Genomic DNA, 21,511 nt, shown 5'->3' on the forward strand with positions numbered 1-21,511 from the left:
TACATATATGTGAATTATATCATGATCAACTCCTAAATGTATGTGTTTAATGACAAAGTACTTGGAAGATCTCACTCCTATGCTCTAACGCATATATAGTCAGCTCTTTTAAGTACTTGGCCTCTCCTCTCAATATTCTAATATGTTGAGTGTGTATTAATATCGATATCCAACAATGTAACACCATCCAACAATACCATAATCTATGAAAAATGTTTGAAGGTCTTTTTCCCTATATTTCTATGGAAGATCAATGAGGAGTCAAAGCAAGAGAAAGTATTGTGTTAATATCTGAATCTCCTCCCTTAATGCAAGCCTCAGGCTTAAACTTAGTTGTAAATCTGATCCTGCAGGCAACCTGTCTGTCCCCATAATTCTCTTCTCCTCGTTCGTCTGTAAAAACAAAATTATAGTAGCTTATTTATCATAACCATGCCATAGTTCGTCACAAAATTGTGCACTTGTGTCATCTTTTTGCAACAGATTATATATGTCGAGTCGTTATTATCTCATGTTATTTAAAACTTATTTGCGCATGCAAACGAGAGGTAAAACAATGGTTTGCTACCAACTTTTTTATATTACAAAAGTTGATAAAAAAAACCCATTATCTAGCATAACGAACCTTCTCGTATATCTCCCATAAACTACGAGACGATACGGGGATACGAATCTTTTGACATAGGCATGACTGAATTACCTCATTTATCGGGAAGGAATTGTCAAGATTATGAAGCGGTAGCCTTGAGTTTTCAGATATGAAGCTTGGTTTCTGCTGATAAATCCTAGTGCTGCTGTCAATGCCATTCCAGCGAGGTTGCGGTTTAAAACTTTGTGGAACCGCGCTAGGCCAAATGCTAGATATAGGAATCTTTTGCTCTTTAAATTGGGTTTTGAGGATCTCTTCTCGCGAAGGCCACCTTCTATCTTCAAGAAATTTGTTTGGCCTGAGTGGACCAGTTCGATGCCTTTGTTCCGCCGATTGAATACAGCTTGGAATTGGCTCATTCTGCTTATTTACCTCCAAAATCACTCGACAATCAGTCCTGACTTTGGGTTCTTGATTATCAGAAGACCAGCGCTGAAATCTGCAGCTACAGTCAATTAGACGAAATAAGAATTTCATCAGGCTGATCAGTATTAAACAAGAACCGGTCTTTCTTTAATTTTGTTGATATGGCATTTATACTCCAATTACCTGGAAGCAAGTGATTTGATTTCAAATGGATAGTACGGTTGTGAACTGTTGGAAAAATTACTCAGGCGAACTCCCTGATCGGGCGTATCCTGGGAAAGAACAATGCCACCATTCTCTAATTTCATGTGATGAAGAGGGCTGAATTTTCCGGATGTTATTCCAGAAAGGTGGTATCTTCTTCCTGGAATACTGTAAAATCTATTTGGTTGACCAATCACTACATATGTCACATGTAAATTAGTATTTATTGAATAATAATAATAATAATCGGACTGATATATTAATTACTAGCAAAGCCCTAGCTAGCCAGGAAAGGTAGAAACTTAAGTGAATTGAATATATGAAGTTATTTTGAAGGATTATTACCTTTTCCGGATTCATCTAGTTTCTTTCCCCGATACATCTGAAATTATCCAAGTAAAACAATCAGGGAAAACGTAAATAAAACCCTCTTTATAAGTTACACGACTAGAGCTATTTTTTTTTAACTTATTTAGTTCAAGTGTTGTAATAGATTTATACCTGTAAGTGACTTTTGACATGAGAGATGCTGAGTCCTCTCACTTTCATCAATTGAAGCACTGATTTAGGAGTGGCCCCTGAAAGACAAGGCTTGAGAATTCATGCTCACAAGAGAATCAATCGTATGAAAATAACACAAACAATAATTTGCATTTTAATCACATCTCGATTAAGAGAATGTTGGTATTTTTGTCTTCGTTTTTGTCATATTATTTATCCAAATTAGTCTGAATAAACGGATTCTAACCTTCATTATACATCTAACAGATGTTGGGACATTGAAACAAGATGAAGACCACTATTTGACCAGATATTAAACATTTCCCACTGTATGTTTCACCCTCGAGTACCACTTGGTGATGACAATGTGATCGACGAATAGATTAATCAACTGGTTTCGCAAAAGTGATAAACGTCTAAACTTATTACTAGAATTTAAGTAATCACCTAAAAACTCGTGTTAGGGCAACTAAGCACATAAACTTACTTTCCTGCCCTCCAAGCCTCTCTATAGCATGAATGAATGAGAGATGAAGATCAGGAGTCCACCGTAGTCTAGGCATTTTGGATCGAATATACTGCCTAACTGAACTCTTCTTCTCACCCCCTTCAGCTGATTTCAAGCTATCTTCATGTTTTATCTCTTCACCGTTGCTGGAAAACTTGATACCTTTATCATCAACGGCGTTGCTTCCAGCTTCTTCATTTAAATCGATGGACGAAATATTTTCTGATGAATCGGATGATAATGTGTTTTGTTCCATTTCCATATCACCATCTCTTGATCCCGTGTTCATCTTTTCATCAGCCGTTAATGCCTTTGCTTATTGCTTGCTCCTAAAAGGTGAATGTAGAAAGTTTGTCGTTGTTTGCTAAAATAATTTGATCATAGAAGATGAAACATCAAAATTGAAATCATCAGAAAAGAAAAGGGTCTACACCATATTGCAAAATAATCGACTTACCAATTAAAGTTGTTCAAAATTTTGAAGGAAAATAATGCTATATGGGGCATTATTAATGTTTCACTTTCCTTCTGGGGTCGTCACAATTAGCAAGAATGTAACTATATATTGACACACACACACACACACACACACACACATGTAAATATGTAATGTGGGTTACATGTGAGTGGGTGTATGTGTATGTAACATACACATGCTATCGTTAATATATAATAACTAATACAGCTACGTACATTATTAATTTCAACTGCTGGGCTGTAGGATTTTAGTGTTGACGCATCCTAACTGTAGAAATTAACTGCTGAAAGCACAAAATTTGTTGGTCATATATTTGTAATTCTTTATATTAACTTTATCAACTGATATTTTAAATGTATATTCGAGGTAGTTTCAATTTTAAGGAACTGAAAATTGGAAAATATTAAGGTCATGTATATGAAGTTCAATTAATTGTTATCATTGAAATAATTAAAATAACTTTAATGTTTAAAATTGAATTAAATATAAATCATGAAAAAAAAATGAAAATTCAGTGATAATAATGCTATGTATTTTTTGGGAAAGGAAACAGAAAAGAAGATTTTACCCGCAGAAAAATAATTAACCAAAACTATATTAAATTAAACACATCCATCCAACTTAGACTGCATATGTAGAATCTAGAATCTTGATATATCCTCATTTTTGCAGTTTTGTTGCAAAAAGAAAACTTAATAAGATATAAAAAGTGGCATGTCCAAGTGTAGATAGCCACACATAAACCCTAAAAAACTGAAAAAATGCGTACCTGGAAAGTAGACATGCAAAGATCATAAAATACTGAACCTAAAAGAACCGATCCTTGATAATTTTCCGAATCCTCGATAAGATCTCTAGTCCCTCTCGTTATTTTGAAGTTCGATCTGATTCAATATTTGCTGGTTTAGAACATCAAACAACCTGAAGACCATCTCAAACAAGACGGCAAGAAAACATGTTTCAACTTTCGAGATGCTAGGGTTCGTTTAAAAATTTAGGTAATAGGAAAAACAGAAGTCAAGGGCCATGGGTGTGAAATTAAAACTAGAACAAATGAAGAAAATAAATAGCTTTGATCTGGCTTTGATCAAATATAAAAACTGGGAGAAAATAGCATTTTAAAGCCCTCGGAGTGATCATATACAGAGTACCAGACGACGATGATTAATCAAAAACGTATAAATATATCTTTCTCCGGTCATCGTTTCTCACCTTGCATCCCTCCCGATCGAGTAAACACCATCAAGCTGGTCTTGCAAACTGGAATGAAGAGAATGGGAGGATATATATATATATATATATATATATATAAAGGAGCTAAGGGAATTAAGATGACGAGGAATAACAAGAGGAGTAAGAAAGGAAAACTGTCTTAATTTCTGCGCCTTGATTGATTTTAAGAGGTATTTTTTTACTCATTCAACAGAGGAATAAATTCCAAGGGGATTATTCGCCAGGATCAAATTTTTACCATGACTTTCATACAGTTGGTTGCGCTTTCTTGATGAGAAAATATAGAAATTCAAGGCTGTCAGGCAATCCACTTGTTCTTTTTCGTAATAATGCAATAATTCTTTGAATTATAGATACAGATGAGCGTGGCCCTATTGGCTGTTGAATATCATGTGACTTCTTAAACTTTGCTCTCTCCTTTTCCCCCTTCAAAAAACCCTTTCCTTCGACAGTTGTCCCGGTAAGTTTTGTGCTACTACACTGTTGATTAAGTATATATATTTTATCAATGAACGTGATTAATAATTAAAACTAATAAATATTAACGTTTGAATAATCATTAAGATTATTAATATAATATAATGAATATATTTAAACTTTAAATATTATCATATAAAATTATATAAAAAATATTTATACCATTTGAAATAACGCTTAGATAACTAACAATAGCAATCTTCTGTCGCTAAAATAGAAAAAAAAATATATAAAAAATCATATATTATTTTGTCTATCAAAAATTTAAACAATAAATAAATATTGTTTTAAAAATCAAATTTATGTCATTTATTATATGGATAAATTTTGATTTTTAACTATTTTGTTGGAACATCTAAAAAAATATTTTTTTTTATCGAAGTTCTATTTAACAATTATAATAATAATTAATAATAGCAATTTATGGACAATTAATATATAAAAAATCAAGACGGCAATTTTTTAAAAAGTTTGAAAACGTAGTATTATTAATTGAAAAGATTTATTTATTATTCGTTTTCAGAATTTAATTTTGTAAGTGAATACATTAATATTAATAAGTATTTCTTTTTATATTAAATTTTTTGTTTATAAAAGAGATTTTCAGCCATTTTGCTGAATACATAATGAATAAGGAGAGGTTTATCGATGACCTAGCCACTCAACTACTACTCCTCACCTCACCCTCTTGTCACTTAAAAGGCGAAGTTGGGTAAGCGAGTCTAAAGGCCAAAAAGTCAATATTTGAAGCCACAAATTATTCCTTACTCATGGTAGAGTGTAAGTCAGGATTAAACTTTTTAAACCAAAAATTGGATCTTTAATTCATTTCTGTAGGTAACTTTTTTAGCCAAATGTTGGCCTGCAGGTTTCTCAGAATTTCTGTAGCCTCTTAATATATAATATTAGTTTCATCCTTTCTCATATTGTTTATTATCTTAATTAATTAATTATATAGTTTGACCTCTGTGACAGACTCTTCAAATTCTTAATTTATGCGTTGTTAAAAAATTGTCCTTTGGCCATTATATTCCCTGAAATAATAATATTGAAAAAGGCTCCTCTCAAACAACTTATACCACCTAAACAAAGACTTTCTTAGTTCATAATAAATTAACGGGAGACTCCAGAATTTAGTTGTTGGAAAATTAAACGATTTAGTAATGTTTAAAATTTCCATTAATTTATAAGCATTCTTTCAGTACTAAATGGTTGCTCTTATATCATTTTATTTGGAGATATGCCGTTAATTAATTATGTTTAACAAATTATTTAGTTGTTTTTAGAATTTATTAAAATGGTTTCTTACAGTAATTTTTATTGAATGAAAGAGGGAATATTTTTCTATGTACTGTTAAAAAAATTGTACATTAGGAAATTAATTTCAATTAATATTTTCTTGTTCTTTGGCAAGAAGAGGCGTGTATATATTTTCAAAGAAGTAGGTGGAATGCGTAAAAGGACACCCGCGACTGGCTCTGCATTGATAAATTGTTATAAATATGTTCATATTCACATAGCCATGGATTTTATATATTGTTGGCACCGCAGAGAATTTTATTTTAATGAGAATTTTATTGACCATTGGACTGGATCCACTTATTAGATTAAAATTATAATTATATTTTAGGCAACAAAATGTTAACCCTACAAGAATATATAAACAAAATTATTTCTTGTCTTCTGTTTTGCATGGATAGTTGACAGTCCCTGGATTTTGAGGTCATCGCATTCTTTCAAGGAATTATTTTTTCTAACAGCATATTATTGTTTTTTCTCTGCCCAAATGTTTACGTGCCACCTAGATAGCACATATACCGTATAAAATAACACCAAAGTTCTCATGCAATTTCTTTATTTATTTAAGGTAACTAGAATGAGTCAATTACCATCTTCAACGTACAAGAGATATATAAATTTAAACTAATATATGTTTAGGTGTAATAATTGTATCTGTTTATTAATTAAAGCAATTGAAACGTGACCGTATAAAATAACACCAAAGTTCTCATGCAATTTCTTTATTTATTTAAGGTAACTAGAATGAGTCAATTACCATCTTCAACGTACAAGAGATATATAAATTTAAACTAATATATGTTTAGGTGTAATAATTGTATCTGTTTGTTAATTAAAGCAATTGAAACGTGACGTTTGAGATGCTAAACAGACAAACAGTTAAAAGTATTTGAGTGCATCATTTTCACCAGCTATAACTTTTTGCAAAGCGGTAAACGCTATGTCCTAAAATTAGTATTAGAGACAATTTTATGGGTTCAATTCTCATTGATTGCAATGAGTCTAATAACTAGGGAAGGATATTGTTACAAGACAATTGAAACGTGATATTTGAGCTGTTTTATAATTTAAGATATTTGAGTTACATCATTACCAATTTCTATATGTTCTGGTAAAATAACGAGTCATCGGTCCTACAATAACCTACAAATATTTTTGCATATTGTACATACAAATATCAAACAAAAAAATTTCAAAAAAAGTTCAATAAATTTTAATCAATATATGCTTAATAATTAATGTAAAATCAATTACGTAAAATTCTTTCAAAAGATCGAAATTAATGTATCTTCAAAAAAATATTTACTTTAATTGAATGTTTTTAAAATAGATATTATTCATTCTAATAAAAAGAATTTAAAATTATATAGTCACTGCTATTGAAACTTTGACTAAAAATTATAAAAATCATGATGTGAATTGACCTATTTTCGTTTTGCTGCTTTGAGAAGTTAAAATATGTTCTTAGGCCAATAACTTAGTTTTTTTTTCTAACATTTTTCACTGAAGTGATAACATGGTGTCTAACATATCAACAATATCCACTCACATTAGCAATATCTAGTACCATATTAACAATGTTCAACGTCATGTTAGCCTTAGATAAAAGTTAAAGAACAAGAATAAAAGTAAAAAAATAAATCAACTTATTAGACTAAAACAAAATTTTGACTAATTAAAATACAAAAACATATATTTCAACTTACAAGACGAATTTGCTAATTTTCTATATCTATTTTAGTATTGTTTGAGTTTTCGAAGTTAAATCGGTATCGTTTCTTTACCGAACTAATTTATACGCCCCTCACAACATGCATCATGATAGGAGCTTTTGCTCGTGGAATTATATTTTCATTAGAGATTACGATGAGTTCTTCCTGAAAAGGAGGTGATCCAAGTTTGTGATGCTGGATTCAACTTCCGATTACAATGTTCGTTGAGAAATAATTGTAATAAATGTAAAGAATATGTATCTTTTACCCGGTAACAAAAAATATTAGTCAGATTGAAATTAAGTGAAATTGAAGACCAAATAGAAAAATTAGGGATAAAAACATTCATAGTTTAATAGGTCATGACGAAATAATCACGGATTCCGCTGCTACGTTACAATACCTCCACCTCGTAAGAACTATGAGATCACTCCAAAAGCACCTTTGGTATCCAGGGTATGGGAGCGAGGGCCAAGGCTTTGCCTTTGTCCACCACCGGAGGGGATTCCTAAGAGGTTAGCCGATGCTTAATTATTCCCCATATATCAATCACTATTGCTTCTTATCCGAGAAAAGAAGTTGTCTATCCTTGTAAATAAAATACACAAGATGTGTTTGCATTATCATATACATAAAATACTAAATAAAATCTTTTAACTAATAATTATAGAAATTTTTTTTCAATTACGTTCTTGTTGTATTTTAAAAAAAATCCAGACTAGATGTACCTTTTTTTTATATCTATATATTCGAGGCCATTTATTTGCAAAAGAGACGTATACGTACCTCTGTGTCTATGTATTTATTTATTATTATTATTAATATTAATTTTGAATGAAGTACCGCTTTAATTTTGGTCCCCTCCTATTCGGACTAGTTCACTTATGAATTATAATTTATAACCAGCCAACTCTGGCTTATAACCGGCCTAGATGATGTATACTATTTCCCGAGATTAAGAAATATTTGCAATCAATATATATTTTTAATTAAAATAAAAATAAATTTTCTGCGAATATAGAAACGATAAGTGCTAACTATATTATATTAGAATTTTAGGTGCATTTATCATTAATATTCTTGTATTTGTGTTTTTTTCTTCAAATTTCATTCTTATGTATATCTTTTGATTTTTATTATTATGTACAAATTGATGTTGTTATAAGATATTATAATATTAAACATTATCCGATTTACCAAAAGTTATAGTTAGTGAAAACAATATAAAGTTCGATATTTTAACTCGTACAATTCTAGCATCACGTATCGACACCTTTCCTAACATTAATAATTGTTATACTCCAACAATCTTCATATATCCTAATAAATACATTCCTTGTAATCCATGAGAAACGAACACATGACATTATCTTTAATACCAATTAGATGATCTATTGTTTACCGAAATTTTACCAAAATTTATAACTCGTGATAATTATGTAATTCTAATCTTTTAAATCATATGACAATCCAAGTGTCATGTGTCAATTATTTTTCTGGTAGAGACGATTATTGTCTCCAACATTTTATACTATATATACTTAAACAGGATGTCCAAATAAAATCAAAAGATACTTCAAAAAAAAAAATTTTGAGAGACACTTAAATTTGATTTGGAACAAATTTAAAAGATAAGGGATTACGATTAGTCTCCCTTTAATGTTTTTTTAAAGCCCATTAGTTATTTGAATACAAGAAGGGCGAATGTTAAAATAAAAGGTTGATACATAGTATATACAAGCATTTCTTTTAATTAGTGTGTATTTGCTTTTTTATAATTATACATTCGATTATTTTGGATTAAATGTGAAGAAAGCGTCTCATTTTCACAAATATCTAAGAGTAGGTATATTGTGAAACAATTTCACGTATTTTTATTCGTTAGATAAGTCAATTATGTTTATATTTACAATAAAAAACAATATTTTTTAAATAAAAAATAATATATTTTTATAGACAACTCAAATAATATACTCAAATAAATATTTATTTTATATATTTTTATTTATAGATAAGTCAATCATACTTATATTTATAATAAATCTGCTATTTTTTATATTATAAACTGATAGTATGTGAATATACAGATTGCTTGTTAGAGTTTAAAATTTCAGTGGTCACAATCATTGTCTTTGAATGAAATTATTAGGACATTATTATTGTTGACAGAGGGAACAGGCATCCCAGTCAAACAATTGATAAAATATACTTAATTATCTCTATTTTTATAGGGTAGAGATAAGGTAATCTCTATTAAATAGTTAGTCTAGGCCTTGTAATTGACTCGTCACATGTCTATATAATATGTAATTACTAAGCTATGCTTATATATACAAATTTTTGATAAAAATTAGTGTGAGACGATCTCACAGATCGTATATTTTAAGACATATTTCTTATTTTGGTCATCCATTAAAAAATATTACTTTTTACGCTAAGAGTATTACTTTTTATTTATTGTGAATATCGGTAGGATTGATCTGTCTCATAGATAAAGATTCGTGAGATCGTCTCACAAAAAACCTACTCCGCATTTGTTGAAGCAATAGAAAAATAGTTTATTTTATTTTAAAAAAAATAATTATTTTATATTATATCATATATTATACACATGTAAATATTTAATTATATAAATATGATTCAAAAAAATTATAAAACACCTGTAAATTAAAGTTATATGAAAAATATACGTAACTAATCCATTAGTACAGAAAATTCAAAAAATATCTGTGCTTTTTAAATTTCATATCCTCTCTTGGATTAAAAAAAATAAAAATAAAAATAATAATAACAACATCCTCTCTAATATAATAAACAGTCATAAAAAACGAAAGAAACATTCTGATGCCGCTGGATAGCCTGGCTGATGAATACAGCATACTTACCTCCTTTTTTTTTTTTCCCTCTTCTTTTCAATTAGAAATTAACCTAGGTGTCCCTTTGTTATAATAAAAAAAATTAAAAAGAAATAGAATTATAAATTTTAAAATAATAAATATAATATTTTAAAAATATATAAATTAAAATGAAAAGAACAGTAACAATTAGTTTTAAATATTTTGTTTTGTGTTTCTTTAAAAAAAAAAAAAGATATCATTGTCAATTTTTTAGTATAAAACTGAAAAATGAGAGGTGTTTTAACAAAAAATAACTGTCCATCTATAAAATGACAAATATGTAACATTTTACGGCCCAAATAAAAAACCTATTTAACCCCAAATAGCTTTAGCCAAGCCCAACTTATTTCATTTATCTGAAGTTAAAGCGATCCAGTATAATTAAGCCATCAAAATGTAAATTAACAACTTGTTGCTTTTGTTGAGTACACTCTCGAATCGACTAAAGGAATTGTTTCATTTGGATTGTTGCATTTGAACTAGATATTTAAAGTAATTAGTTTATTTTGAGCTTATGGAATTGACAATTGTTTTCAAGTCCTAAATAATTATTATTATTGTTTAATTATTATAATGAATTTCAAATTTATCCCAACACGAAGAAATTTCAATTTTTCTTTCAAATATTTCTTCAGATCTAAATTATTCATTCCTCGCACAATCTCAAGATTGAGTTTGATTTGCAATAATATCAAGATATTTGAAAGCATGAATAAAGATTGAATTGAGATCGAGTTCAAACTAGAGAAACTTATATGTATAAATGAAAAGGTTGGAAAATGAAATACTGATTTGTTAGTTAATATTTTATATCTATCTAAATACAATAACAATATTGATTAATATTATAAATAAAGAAATGTTATATCTCCAATTCATGTTAGAAATTAAGAATACGTGACTACAAAAACTTGAGAATGGCTTCCTACATCTTTAAAAGTACCGAGTTATATTTCTGAATGGGCCCAATTTCAAGCTGTCGGATTTGCTTTTGTCAATTTTTATATTACCGTACAAATTATTAATAAATCTTAAAGTCATAATGAATTAATCTAAGGAAAAGGTAAAATTAATGATGGAGGATAACAGGCATGCACGAAGCAGAGAAAGAGTGGGACCCAGTCAATGAATGTGAAGGAGCGCCCGCTTACTACGGATCGGAGGCCTCGCGCCACCCCATTTCAAGAACTGCCGCAGCACACCTCGCCGGCGGCGTACCGTTGCCAAATCCTCGTTTCCCCGACTTGGGTCGTTATTAAGATATTAATATAGTATGTCTTAGAAATATTTTTCCTTATTTTTTGTCAAAACAAAACTAGCGATCTTTGTTTATGCGTCGTAAAAAAATAATTGAAAAAAAAAAATAAATAAAAAACAAGAAAGAGAGAGGGAGGGGAGAGAGGGAGAGAGAGGCCTCCGAGAGTTTTTTCCCCCCTCTTTCCCTTCTTTCAGAGAAAGATGGTCGATGAGAGTTTCAACCTCTGAGATCATCCTGAAGGGCATTCAAAAAATTCTCATACGAATTCTTCTGCATTTAATCGATTTATTGATTGTTCTTTATCTGTTAATCGTTTCCAAGCTACCATTTTGAATCCCAAAGAACAAATTTTTCATATATTTTTCAATATTATCACCGCCATTTGTCTCCCTTTTTTCTGCCCTCTGCATTTTTTTTGGAAACAATCCGTCTAACTGTAACATAATTTACTGCCCTTTTGTCCCTTCTTATAATATCGGTGAGTGTTTACCTTGCATTGCTTTACGTTTGCATGCCTTTTTGCTTTCTCAAGAGATTGCTTATTCCAAAGGTTATTCTTTTCTGGCTCTTATTTACTTTTGCACTTTAAGCCTTCGTTGCCTTTTGTTATTCTGCAGAGGGTTGTGGAATGCTCTTGTTGTTGTGCCATTTCACCCCGTTCAAGAACCAACATTTCGTAATTTGTGACAGTTTTTTAATTTTTTAATCATTGGAATTCTCCAGCTGGAATTTGAATCTTGGGGATAGTTCGTTCGGCCAGGTTCTGCAATTCTTCATGAAAGCGGAAGTGCTTTAGCGTAAATTACAAGATAGTTGAAGATGAGAGACCCCAATTCGGTTGATTGGTTCAAGAGGGCTGATATAGATTCTTTTATTTGTTATATTGTCTATGTCTGCTAGGGAATCTGTGTACATACGATTTTCTGTGCTGTGTTGTTGGTAGTTTGTCCGATTAATCGTATATTGCTCGGAGGGTTATTTGCACAACAAAGCTGGCGATTTTGTGTCGCATCTTGTCTAGAGTCCTGGCAGCTGGTGTAGTTCCAAACCGCTTCCGCCACTGTGACGAATCCTTCAACTGGCTATGGGTGTTAGTTGGACTGTTTATGGGAGTCATTTGACATCGTTAGCGTTGCTTGTTCTTCTTTTGGAAATTCATGGATGTTGGTCCCTCAATTCTGAAGGTAGTAAGGGATTATTCACATTGAAGTCAAAAGTAATAGCTGGTTTTGGATTCGTTGCTTTATTTGACTTTGTTAACTCGGTACACGTGAATTCAGGATTAGCATTGTTGCAATTCCGAGCAAAGGTAGAGTTTGACCCTTTTGGTGTTTTAACAAATTGGAATCCTGATGACTGTGACCCGTGCATGTGGTCAGGTGTTCATTGTCTCGATGGGAAAGTGTTTACTCTGTGAGTCATTAATGTACTCTAAACTTTCATGATAATTTAGTGCATGTCTAAGGGAATTTAGTCACATTATGACGGAATTTTTTAATGTTGATTGAAGTTCTTGTGTGTTCTTTAATTCATCACGATTAGTTGTTTCATAGAGATCTCAATGGGCATGACTTGGAGGGCATATTAGCACCAGAGCTTGGAAGTCTTACTCATTTAAGATTTCTGTGAGTTTTAACTTCGTTTCTATACTGTTATTTGAATCTTTGAGTTCATATCTGCATATGTGCGTACTATGGAGACCTCATTTAAACTCTATTGCTTCTTACACACCAAGTTACGTGTTAACTTGGCAGTTTTTAATCACCATGTTACTATGATTTTAGTAGATCAATATGATGTGATCGCATTTCTATATTTTTTTTGCTTTCGAACTCTCTGAATGAGTATCCTTGCTTATTCTCTTCCAACTGTGTCACAAGTGGCCTATCCAAGAACCGTTTCTCTGGCACGATCCCGCATCAGTTTGGAAGGTTTATGGATCTCGAAATTTTGGACTTGAGGCACAATAACTTGACTGGAACCATTCCTGCAGAATTAGGAGGGTTGCATTCACTAAGAAGCTTGTAAGTATAATCTTTTGATTTCATTTCATGTTCAACTTCCTCAATATAATAGCTTCTCTCAAGTTTTCAACAAACTTTAATTCATTGTTCTAGGTTGCTATGTGATAATAAACTTGAAGGAAGCATTCCTGTGGAGATTGGGAAGCTTAGTTTGCTCACTGATGTACAATTTGACGAAAACCTTACAATCGCTGCTTCTGGAATTGGATGTCTTAACAGAAAAATCGGGCTTTGGTGAGATATTTACGTCAACATTGTCATGCTAACGTATCTTTAGCATTAATTTTGTGATATATTGTCCCCTGTTTTCGAACTGTATTTCTGTTGTATAAATAGAATGATAATTATCATTGTACTTTTAACTCGTATTTGATTGCAGTTCTATTTATGGATCTCATTCTTTTGAATGTTTTCTTAATAACATTAATATTGATCAGCATGTGGCAGAGTGTTTCAAAACACTTGCATGAATCAGATTCTTTCCAGCTACAAATTAAAGGGACCATTATACGTTACCTCAATCAGTTCCCATTGTAAGCAGCGTTCATTATGCTAATTTTTCCTTTTTTTTGCATCTTATTAATGGAGAACTATTGCCATTTGTCAAGGTTCAAGTTCGGAAGTGACCGGCTCTATCATGCTGATGACAATTGTGATGATCTAACAAGTGAGCAACATAGTCTTTTTTCTTACTCGGCGTTGGCAATTCCCCAGTGAAACTTGTTTGTATTTGTTTTCTTGTTTTCTAGGTTCATATAAGTCAGGTATTGTCCATAATATCAAGAACCAGGTAAATACTGTACGTCGAAAACTGGCCGAACAGCCAAGTAATCTTGCTGCCATGCCACCCAATGTTGGAATGCCAGCCTTGTCGAATCTAAACATTACTCTTCAGAGCAGAAGTAGTGGCTCGTTTCCAGCTATTCCAAATATGAAGAAACTTTCTCCTCCTCCCATCTCCTCACCCACAGCACGTCAAGAACATGAACCGACTGACCCGACTAATTCTAGTGCTGTTAGTCAACCAACCAACAAAAAGTCTTCGACTGATGGAAAATCCGAGACTTCATTTAAGCTTCTGCTTGGAATTTTGTGCGCTGTTTTTTTACTCATAGTGGTTGTGGCCTTATTTTTCATCTGCAAAAGCAGAGCAGCGAGAAATATTGGTCCTTGGAAGACTGGATTGAGTGGGCAATTGCAGAAAGCATTCATTACAGGTATGCTTATCCTGTTAGATCCACTGACTTTGAGATTCTCTACTATTCTATGCATGCTTTGTAACTGCTTGTTGAATTATTCGATTCTATGAGCAGCAATTTTCCTAAATCATTTCAATTTTCCAAGAAGTCATATAAATCTGCTTTCATATAAAATATGTTAGAAAATATTTTGACATTAATTGGAAGAAAAACATTCATGCTGTTGGAACTGAGTGGTAGAAAAGCAGCACTACTCAAAAAATAGCTCGATGGCGCTTGATGCTGGACCTAACAATCAATGGTACAAGAATTGCAAATTAACCAGTTGGATGTTGGAAGTTACAACCATTGTTAAAAGTAAATTATTTGTATTAACTTTAATGTGTATTGAAGTGAGTTTTCTTCGTTTTTAGGGGTCCCTAAGCTGAACAGAGCTGAGCTTGAAACTGCATGTGAAGATTTCAGCAACATTATAAGTACTTATGAAGGCAGCGCGATTGTGTATAAGGGAACACTCTCCAGCGGGGTGGAAATTGCTGTTGTTTCAACTGTTATACAATTTTTAAAAGACTGGTCGAAGCAATCAGAATTGGCATTCAGAAAGAAGGTTATTCGACATTTTATTGCATTAATACGCTAGTTATCAATGTTAAACTGTGACTATCATCTTCAATTCATTATTGTCCTAAATTAATAGGATGTTTTTTTTTTTTTTTGCCGTGGCTACAAGATCGATAGCTTGTCACGAGTTAACCACAAGAATTTCGTTAATCTAATCGGATATTGTGAGGAGGATGAACCCTTTACTAGAATGATGGTGTTCGAATACGCTCCAAATGGCACGCTTTTCGAGCATCTGCATGGTAATACAAGTATAGTCTTTCTACATATGTGTTGCATTATTACTAAGTTTTGTACTTTCCTTAATCAGTTGAAGAAGTAGAACACCTCGACTGGAATACGAGGATGCGAGTAATCATGGGGACTGCATATTGCCTTCAGTACATGCACGACCTCAAACCACCAATAGCGCATTACAACTTGAATTCGAGTGAAATACTTTTGACAGATGATTATGCAGCTAAAGTATGTTTCATTCTCTTCAAATCAACATGAATTATTCTTGAGATAGCACAAACAAGCAGCACATCAAGGATACGTGAAACCGATTCGTTTCTTAACCGAAAAATAAAATCTAATTGTTGCAGATTGGCGATACCAGTTTCTGGGCAGAACTTGTAGCCAAGTCGATGAACCATGCAGAAAATGAAATGGAGCATTCCCAGCTGCCACCACCCGCCGATGTGGGAACAAACATCCACAGTTTTGGAATCTTATTACTGGAAATAATCTCTGGGAAGCTTCCTCACTCTGAGGAGCAAAGACATCTTGAAAACTGGGTTAGTATCTATATAATTCTGTTAGTGTCTCTTATCCAACTCCATGTAGATCTAGAGACTCCCCAGAATCATCCCCTATACTAATTTTGAACCGCATTTCTGCATATATCTCTTCCCATGTACTGTTTTGTTGATTTTGAATATCATTGTAAACATATTGTTTACGTAGTTCAGCAATGAATTGAAGGTCCACATCTACAATGCAGTGTCTTCCTACAGGGCTAAAACTATGTTAATCTTTCTAGGTTCAGATTACAAACAATTTCAACCCTTTTATATAGATGAAAATATCCAGAGACTGAAATAGTAGGAATATATTTCCTAAAATTAAATCTTTGATTAAATGATATTAAAAATAAATCATAATTCTTATGATATTAAATCTGATCACTTATGTTCTTATATTTCTATAACTTCAAGATTTTGCATAAAAATGTTTTCAGGCCGCTCAATACTTGAACGACAAGAAAACAATCAGCTACTTGATCGATCCAACACTGAAGGCATTCAAAGATGAGGAGCTCGATGTCGTATGTGAAGTAATACAAAGCTGCATCCAACAAGATTCGAGGAAACGACCTTGTATGAAAGAACTAATTCAGAAACTGCGGCAAGCCATCGATGTATCACCTGAAGCAGCAACTCCAAGGCTTTCTCCTCTTTGGTGGGCTGAACTTGAAATTTTATCTGCAGAAGCTGCTTGATTTTATTTATGAATTATTTTAATTTACAACATTCATTTGTGTGTGTGTGTGATTCATTATTATTTTTTCTTTGTGATTTTATCTGCAGAAGCAGCAATATTCTTTGTAATTCATATTATTTTTTCTTCGACAGAAATGGCTATAATTGTTCGTTTATACTGTTTCTTTGGCATCTTCTTAGTTTTTATCCAGGCACTGTAATAATATTGTGCTTTCAAATTGTGTTATCAACTCAAAAATATTTTGTAAAATTTTACGAGAGACTATTTTACGATAATTTTTTGTGTATATTTTTGTTATTTAAAGATTCAAGATACTTTATTTATATCAATTAAAATTCTTAAATTTGTACATTTCTTGTAGTCGTGATATAGGATTGAGAATTGTGCAATAAGCTCGAGAAAAATATTATAATGAAAAGAGACTTGTGAGAATGTAAATCGGGTCTTTTTTTTTTTTTAATGGAAAATCCGAACTCTGTTTCGAATGAACTGACGTACAATTTTCCGGTCGAATAACAGGTTTGAATATATTATTTATATTATTTTCTGTTCTTCTAAAGTATTAATTAAACTTGACTCATGGAGAATAATGGAATTTTGGTATGTCAAGATCACACCAAACTAAATTTATATGGTCATCTTATTTCAGCTAAACTAATGCAAATATTAACAAAAAGATGACTAACAATGATTAAAAATAAAAAAAAAAATTCATCTCTCATCACGAATCTAGTTGAAAAACTGAATATAAGTTTCAAAAATCACCTTTCCAAAAACAAAACAAAATATTAATAATGTATCACGTGTGCTAAAAAAAAATTATCTCAAATTACAAAAGTTTCTTTTTTGTTTAATAATTATGAGTAGGTCACTTGTAAGACATTTCACGAATTTATATCTGTAAAACTGATCAATTTGATCCATGAATTGATTTTGATTAGAAATATGTCTCACAAAATTAACTCATAAAACAATCCCAGAATTTTATTTTTTTTTTTGGTGATAATGATTTCATAACAATCTATGTTAGTAAAGTTCTCGTTTATCACCTATTAATAACAGATTTTATTCATATTTCAAAATTAATAAAATATTGATTTTTTTAATCTAGACTTTTGAACTTGTAGGATTGTTTTATAAAAAATTAAAAATGTTGATAATGATATAATTCAAATAAATTAAACATTACATTTTGCTTGTTCTAACCAACATACATAATTATTACAATCCAACAAAACATTTATATGAAATTTTAATACAATTTTTACTAAACATAAGAGATTAGTTTTTATGAAAAAAATGTAAATAAAAATAAAGAGAGATTTTACAAATTTTAAAAATTCTAATGAGGTGGATAAGATACAATTATTTTTTTTTACAGCTAAAATCTTGTAATTTATTAAGAAGAAGATAGGTCTGCAATTACAAGTTTAATCCACACAAAGGAAAAGATTCATGCTCCCAAACAAAATGAGAGGATAAGAAAAAACAAAAGCAGCAACCGAATGAGCTACCTGGTTAGCCGATCTCCTAACATGAAAAAGATAAGAGCTCTCGAGTGCCTCCCTAAGTATGCTAATATCAGTAGCAATAGAACACATATAACTAAAATCATCTTCTGAGCTTGTGACTGCTTACACTGCAAAAAAAGAGTCCGAGGTGATTTGATGAATCTGAATGTTGTGCTGCCTAGCGACTTTCAAGCCAATCTGGATGACAAGAAACTCGGCCATTGTAACAGATTGGGCCTTGTCAATCAATTCTCCGAAAGCCAAAATCGGTTGTCTCTCATGATCACGAATCACACCGCGACTGCACAACTAAGATATCCTTCTTTAAAAACTTCACCACATCCAACCGGAATTGGTGAACTAACGGGACATACCAAATGCTTTGAGAGCTGATCAAACTTTACTCTGTAAGTTGAGAGAGATTTTGATAGTTCACAACAAAGCTGGTCTAGACCGACCGGTCGAGGAACAATTATACGTTCTCCTCAGCATTTTCTCGATTCTTAATATATATTACGTGAAAATGCATATACTGATACTTAATTATAAAGAAAACGAAATTTATAAAATATATTTGAAGTCGTGTCGTGTCGATTTATTTATTTTAGAATAGACGTGTCGATTTTGATAGTTATCGAAATATAAATAAATATATATATATATATCATAGAATTATTGGGTATTAATATAATAACTTGAAAGGTAAATAGCAACGGTAACAAACATTAGCCTATCATTGGTTCAGTAAACTCTTCTTCAACCCCCATTTTCTGGTCTGAATCTGGAGCATGGACATAGCAGACAAGAAATCTACACACTGCCTCGGGGTCAATACTTCCAAAACCCCTTTCAATGTCTTCAGCCTCGCGGAATCCGCCATTTTCATCACCTTCTGCAGCCCCGCAAGCATCCCTTTCAGCGCCACCTCCACCAACTCGTTCACCTTTGTCACTGCCTCCGGGCTACCGTTCTTCTTGGCCTGAATCTCCAGCTTCACCAGCTCCACCATCTTCCTGTCCGCCACCGACACCTGCTGCCTCTCCATCTCGCTCTCCACCCTCTCTTCCTCCAACCCGATCTTAACCCTCAAAGCCTCAATCTTCTCCACCTGCTCGTCCGTCATCCCACGTAAACTCCCTCCAGACTGCCGCTCCGACTTACTTATTAGTGTGTCAACTAAACGAAAAGCCATCGAGGGCTTCCACCCGGTGATCCATAAATACGCATTCTCGAGTGGGCTCAACCAAACTGAGTGGAAAAAAGCCAATATATCTTCGTCAGCCAGCGCCCACTTGATCATGTAAAGTTCCTTGTGGTGTGACGTAAATTTATTCACAATAGCTTCATATCCTGCTTCCTGATGACAGTCCCTCGAGACCAGAAGAAGAATTTTAAGAAGATCTTCAAGTTGGCTCATCCATTTCGCGTAATAATTTGTGAACCTTTCTGCAACTTGGCTATTCATCTTCTGATAAAGATCACAACGCACCACGTAGACTCGATACGATGCATCTAGAATGGAAGATATGGAACTTATAGCGTTCGAATAAATGTATATCTATACGTACACAAAGGTATCGAGAGTATTTGTGTGAGTTGTTCGGGGACGAGAGTGACCAGATGTAGCGTGGAGGATGAAGCCACGACGCAAATGCGGAGCGTTCATGTCGCGTGGCCTGCTCATGACTTTAGCGGTTGATTTCATCTTACACTGCAGGTACATTACGCCGTGATAGAATCAAAGACTCAAATTTAGTTAAACATACATGGGATCCAGTATTTTTTTTAAAATCAGATATGTGTGTTAATTTTGTCCATCCAAACCATGTGGGGTAGTGCCCCACATGTAGCATCGAAGCTACCGACTTTAGCTTAGCAATTATTTAAACTTACTTTCACCAATATGAAGGGTTAATATGATTTGCACTATTCATTTGTCGAAACAACTTCTCGTTAATACGAGATGATTATATATATATAATTTTATATAAGTATACGACCTCTTATATATTAGCTTTTTCAATAATTAATTAATTTGAGTAATATTCAAATAAAATTTATATAATGATTATAAAAAAAACTTATTGAAGAATCATATTGCAATTTAAAATTACTAGATTTAAATAGGGGTTATATAATTTTAAAAAGTAATGAGATATTATATTTCAATTAAAATAATATATAATATGTGTTGTATGCTTATATAATTTTTTAAAAAAACTTAAATTGAAATTATATTCATAATGCAAATTAAAATTAGTATATTTAAATAAGAGTAGTACTATAAATAAAAAAATAATGAGGAGTTGCATTACAAGTTAAAATGATATAATTAGAAAAAAGGTCAATAATAATAAGGAGTTACATTGCAATTTAAAATGATATAATAAAAAAAACAAAATAAAATCAACGTGATATCAATTTTTTTCTCTATTAGAGAGATTTTTAATAATACTAATAGATGTAATAATTTGTTATTGGTCAGTTAATATTTTAAAAAGGTTATATTAGTTTATAATTAATTGATAGATTAGGCGAACATTTAACAGATTTTCAGAAATTGGATTACCCCTTCAACAAATTCTCGTGCTAGCTTGACACGCAGGACTTACACATTGTAATATACCTAACAACATAGTTCGTAGTATATCAGTTAGCCCGAGAGGTTACCTAATATACATTAAAATATACGATTGCAATATCTCACGTCATTTAAAAAAAAAAAACAATTCTATTCCATTAAATTAAATATTCTTATCATAATAAACAACATCTAAATATTTTTAAAGTGGAATTCGTTTATCAAAATTTACACAGAAAGAGAGAGAAGAGAGACAGACAACGTAGGTGGCGATGCATGCAACAACATAAGAAGGAACGTGTCACGAGCAAATGAAACTACGTGTTTACTTCCTCGGAATTCCATGTTTCTTCGTAACTCGAAACAAAACGATAGCGCATATTTTACACTAATTTAGTCTCTAATGTGATCTCGTTAAAATAGGTGAGCCGGGTACGGAGCTTCAACGGACCAAATCAATAATTTATAATGTTTGGAAATTTGAGTGAAGATAATGGCTTGGATCAAC

General features: G+C 31.9%; 3 protein-coding genes across 5 annotated transcripts; 1 reads left to right on the top strand and 2 right to left on the bottom strand.

Annotated features, from left to right (window-relative positions):
• Positions 1–261: 261 nt before the first annotated feature.
• On the bottom strand, positions 262–4,274 carry LOC142522057 (uncharacterized). Its single transcript, XM_075625226.1, has 7 exons — positions 3,919–4,274; positions 2,208–2,557; positions 1,721–1,797; positions 1,565–1,601; positions 1,199–1,415; positions 701–1,094; positions 262–393 (listed from the first exon to the last, which is right to left on the bottom strand). The coding sequence occupies exons 2-7, from the start codon at positions 2,515–2,517 to the stop codon at positions 262–264; spliced, it is 1,167 nt and encodes a 388-aa protein (XP_075481341.1). The 5' UTR covers positions 2,518–2,557; positions 3,919–4,274.
• A 7,147-nt stretch (positions 4,275–11,421) lies between these two features.
• On the top strand, positions 11,422–17,071 carry LOC142522935 (protein MALE DISCOVERER 2-like). 3 transcript variants are annotated; one of them, XM_075626532.1, is made up of 14 exons: positions 11,422–12,132; positions 12,306–12,766; positions 12,863–12,995; positions 13,136–13,207; positions 13,463–13,606; positions 13,700–13,840; positions 14,044–14,139; positions 14,215–14,273; positions 14,356–14,823; positions 15,219–15,412; positions 15,536–15,668; positions 15,737–15,891; positions 16,014–16,205; positions 16,649–17,071. In XM_075626532.1, the coding sequence occupies exons 2-14, from the start codon at positions 12,667–12,669 to the stop codon at positions 16,907–16,909; spliced, it is 2,148 nt and encodes a 715-aa protein (XP_075482647.1). In that variant the 5' UTR covers positions 11,422–12,132; positions 12,306–12,666; the 3' UTR covers positions 16,910–17,071. The 3 variants fall into 3 exon arrangements, with proteins under 3 accessions (XP_075482647.1, XP_075482645.1, XP_075482648.1); XM_075626530.1 differs by having other exon boundaries at positions 11,422–12,060; positions 12,200–12,766; XM_075626533.1 differs by having other exon boundaries at positions 11,422–12,060.
• A 1,976-nt stretch (positions 17,072–19,047) lies between these two features.
• On the bottom strand, positions 19,048–20,109 carry LOC142522936 (protein DOG1-like 4). The gene has a single exon (XM_075626534.1). It carries the CDS (start codon positions 19,885–19,887, stop codon positions 19,156–19,158), a length of 732 nt encoding a protein of 243 aa, XP_075482649.1. The 5' UTR covers positions 19,888–20,109; the 3' UTR covers positions 19,048–19,155.
• Positions 20,110–21,511: the final 1,402 nt, after the last annotated feature.

The sequence above is a fragment of the Primulina tabacum genome, chromosome 13 (genome assembly GCF_025594145.1).
Source record: "Primulina tabacum isolate GXHZ01 chromosome 13, ASM2559414v2, whole genome shotgun sequence".
NCBI lineage: Eukaryota > Viridiplantae > Streptophyta > Magnoliopsida > Lamiales > Gesneriaceae > Primulina > Primulina tabacum.

Excerpts from the sequence above, each read along its gene's own strand:
- LOC142522057 (XM_075625226.1), bottom strand. The coding sequence starts at position 2,517 with ATGAACACGGGATCAAGAGATGGTGATATGGAAATGGAACAAAACACA. Across the intron at positions 1,602-1,720 it reads ATGTCAAAAGTCACTTACAG|ATGTATCGGGGAAAGAAACT; the intron begins GTATAAATCTAT and ends GGATAATTTCAG. Across the intron at positions 1,095-1,198 it reads ATCAAATCACTTGCTTCCAG|CTGCAGATTTCAGCGCTGGT; the intron begins GTAATTGGAGTA and ends AATTGACTGTAG.
- LOC142522935 (XM_075626532.1), top strand. The coding sequence starts at position 12,667 with ATGGGTGTTAGTTGGACTGTTTATGGGAGTCATTTGACATCGTTAGCG. Across the intron at positions 12,767-12,862 it reads TTGGTCCCTCAATTCTGAAG|GATTAGCATTGTTGCAATTC; the intron begins GTAGTAAGGGAT and ends ACGTGAATTCAG. Across the intron at positions 15,669-15,736 it reads GCTTTTCGAGCATCTGCATG|TTGAAGAAGTAGAACACCTC; the intron begins GTAATACAAGTA and ends TTCCTTAATCAG.
- LOC142522936 (XM_075626534.1), bottom strand. The coding sequence starts at position 19,887 with ATGAATAGCCAAGTTGCAGAAAGGTTCACAAATTATTACGCGAAATGG.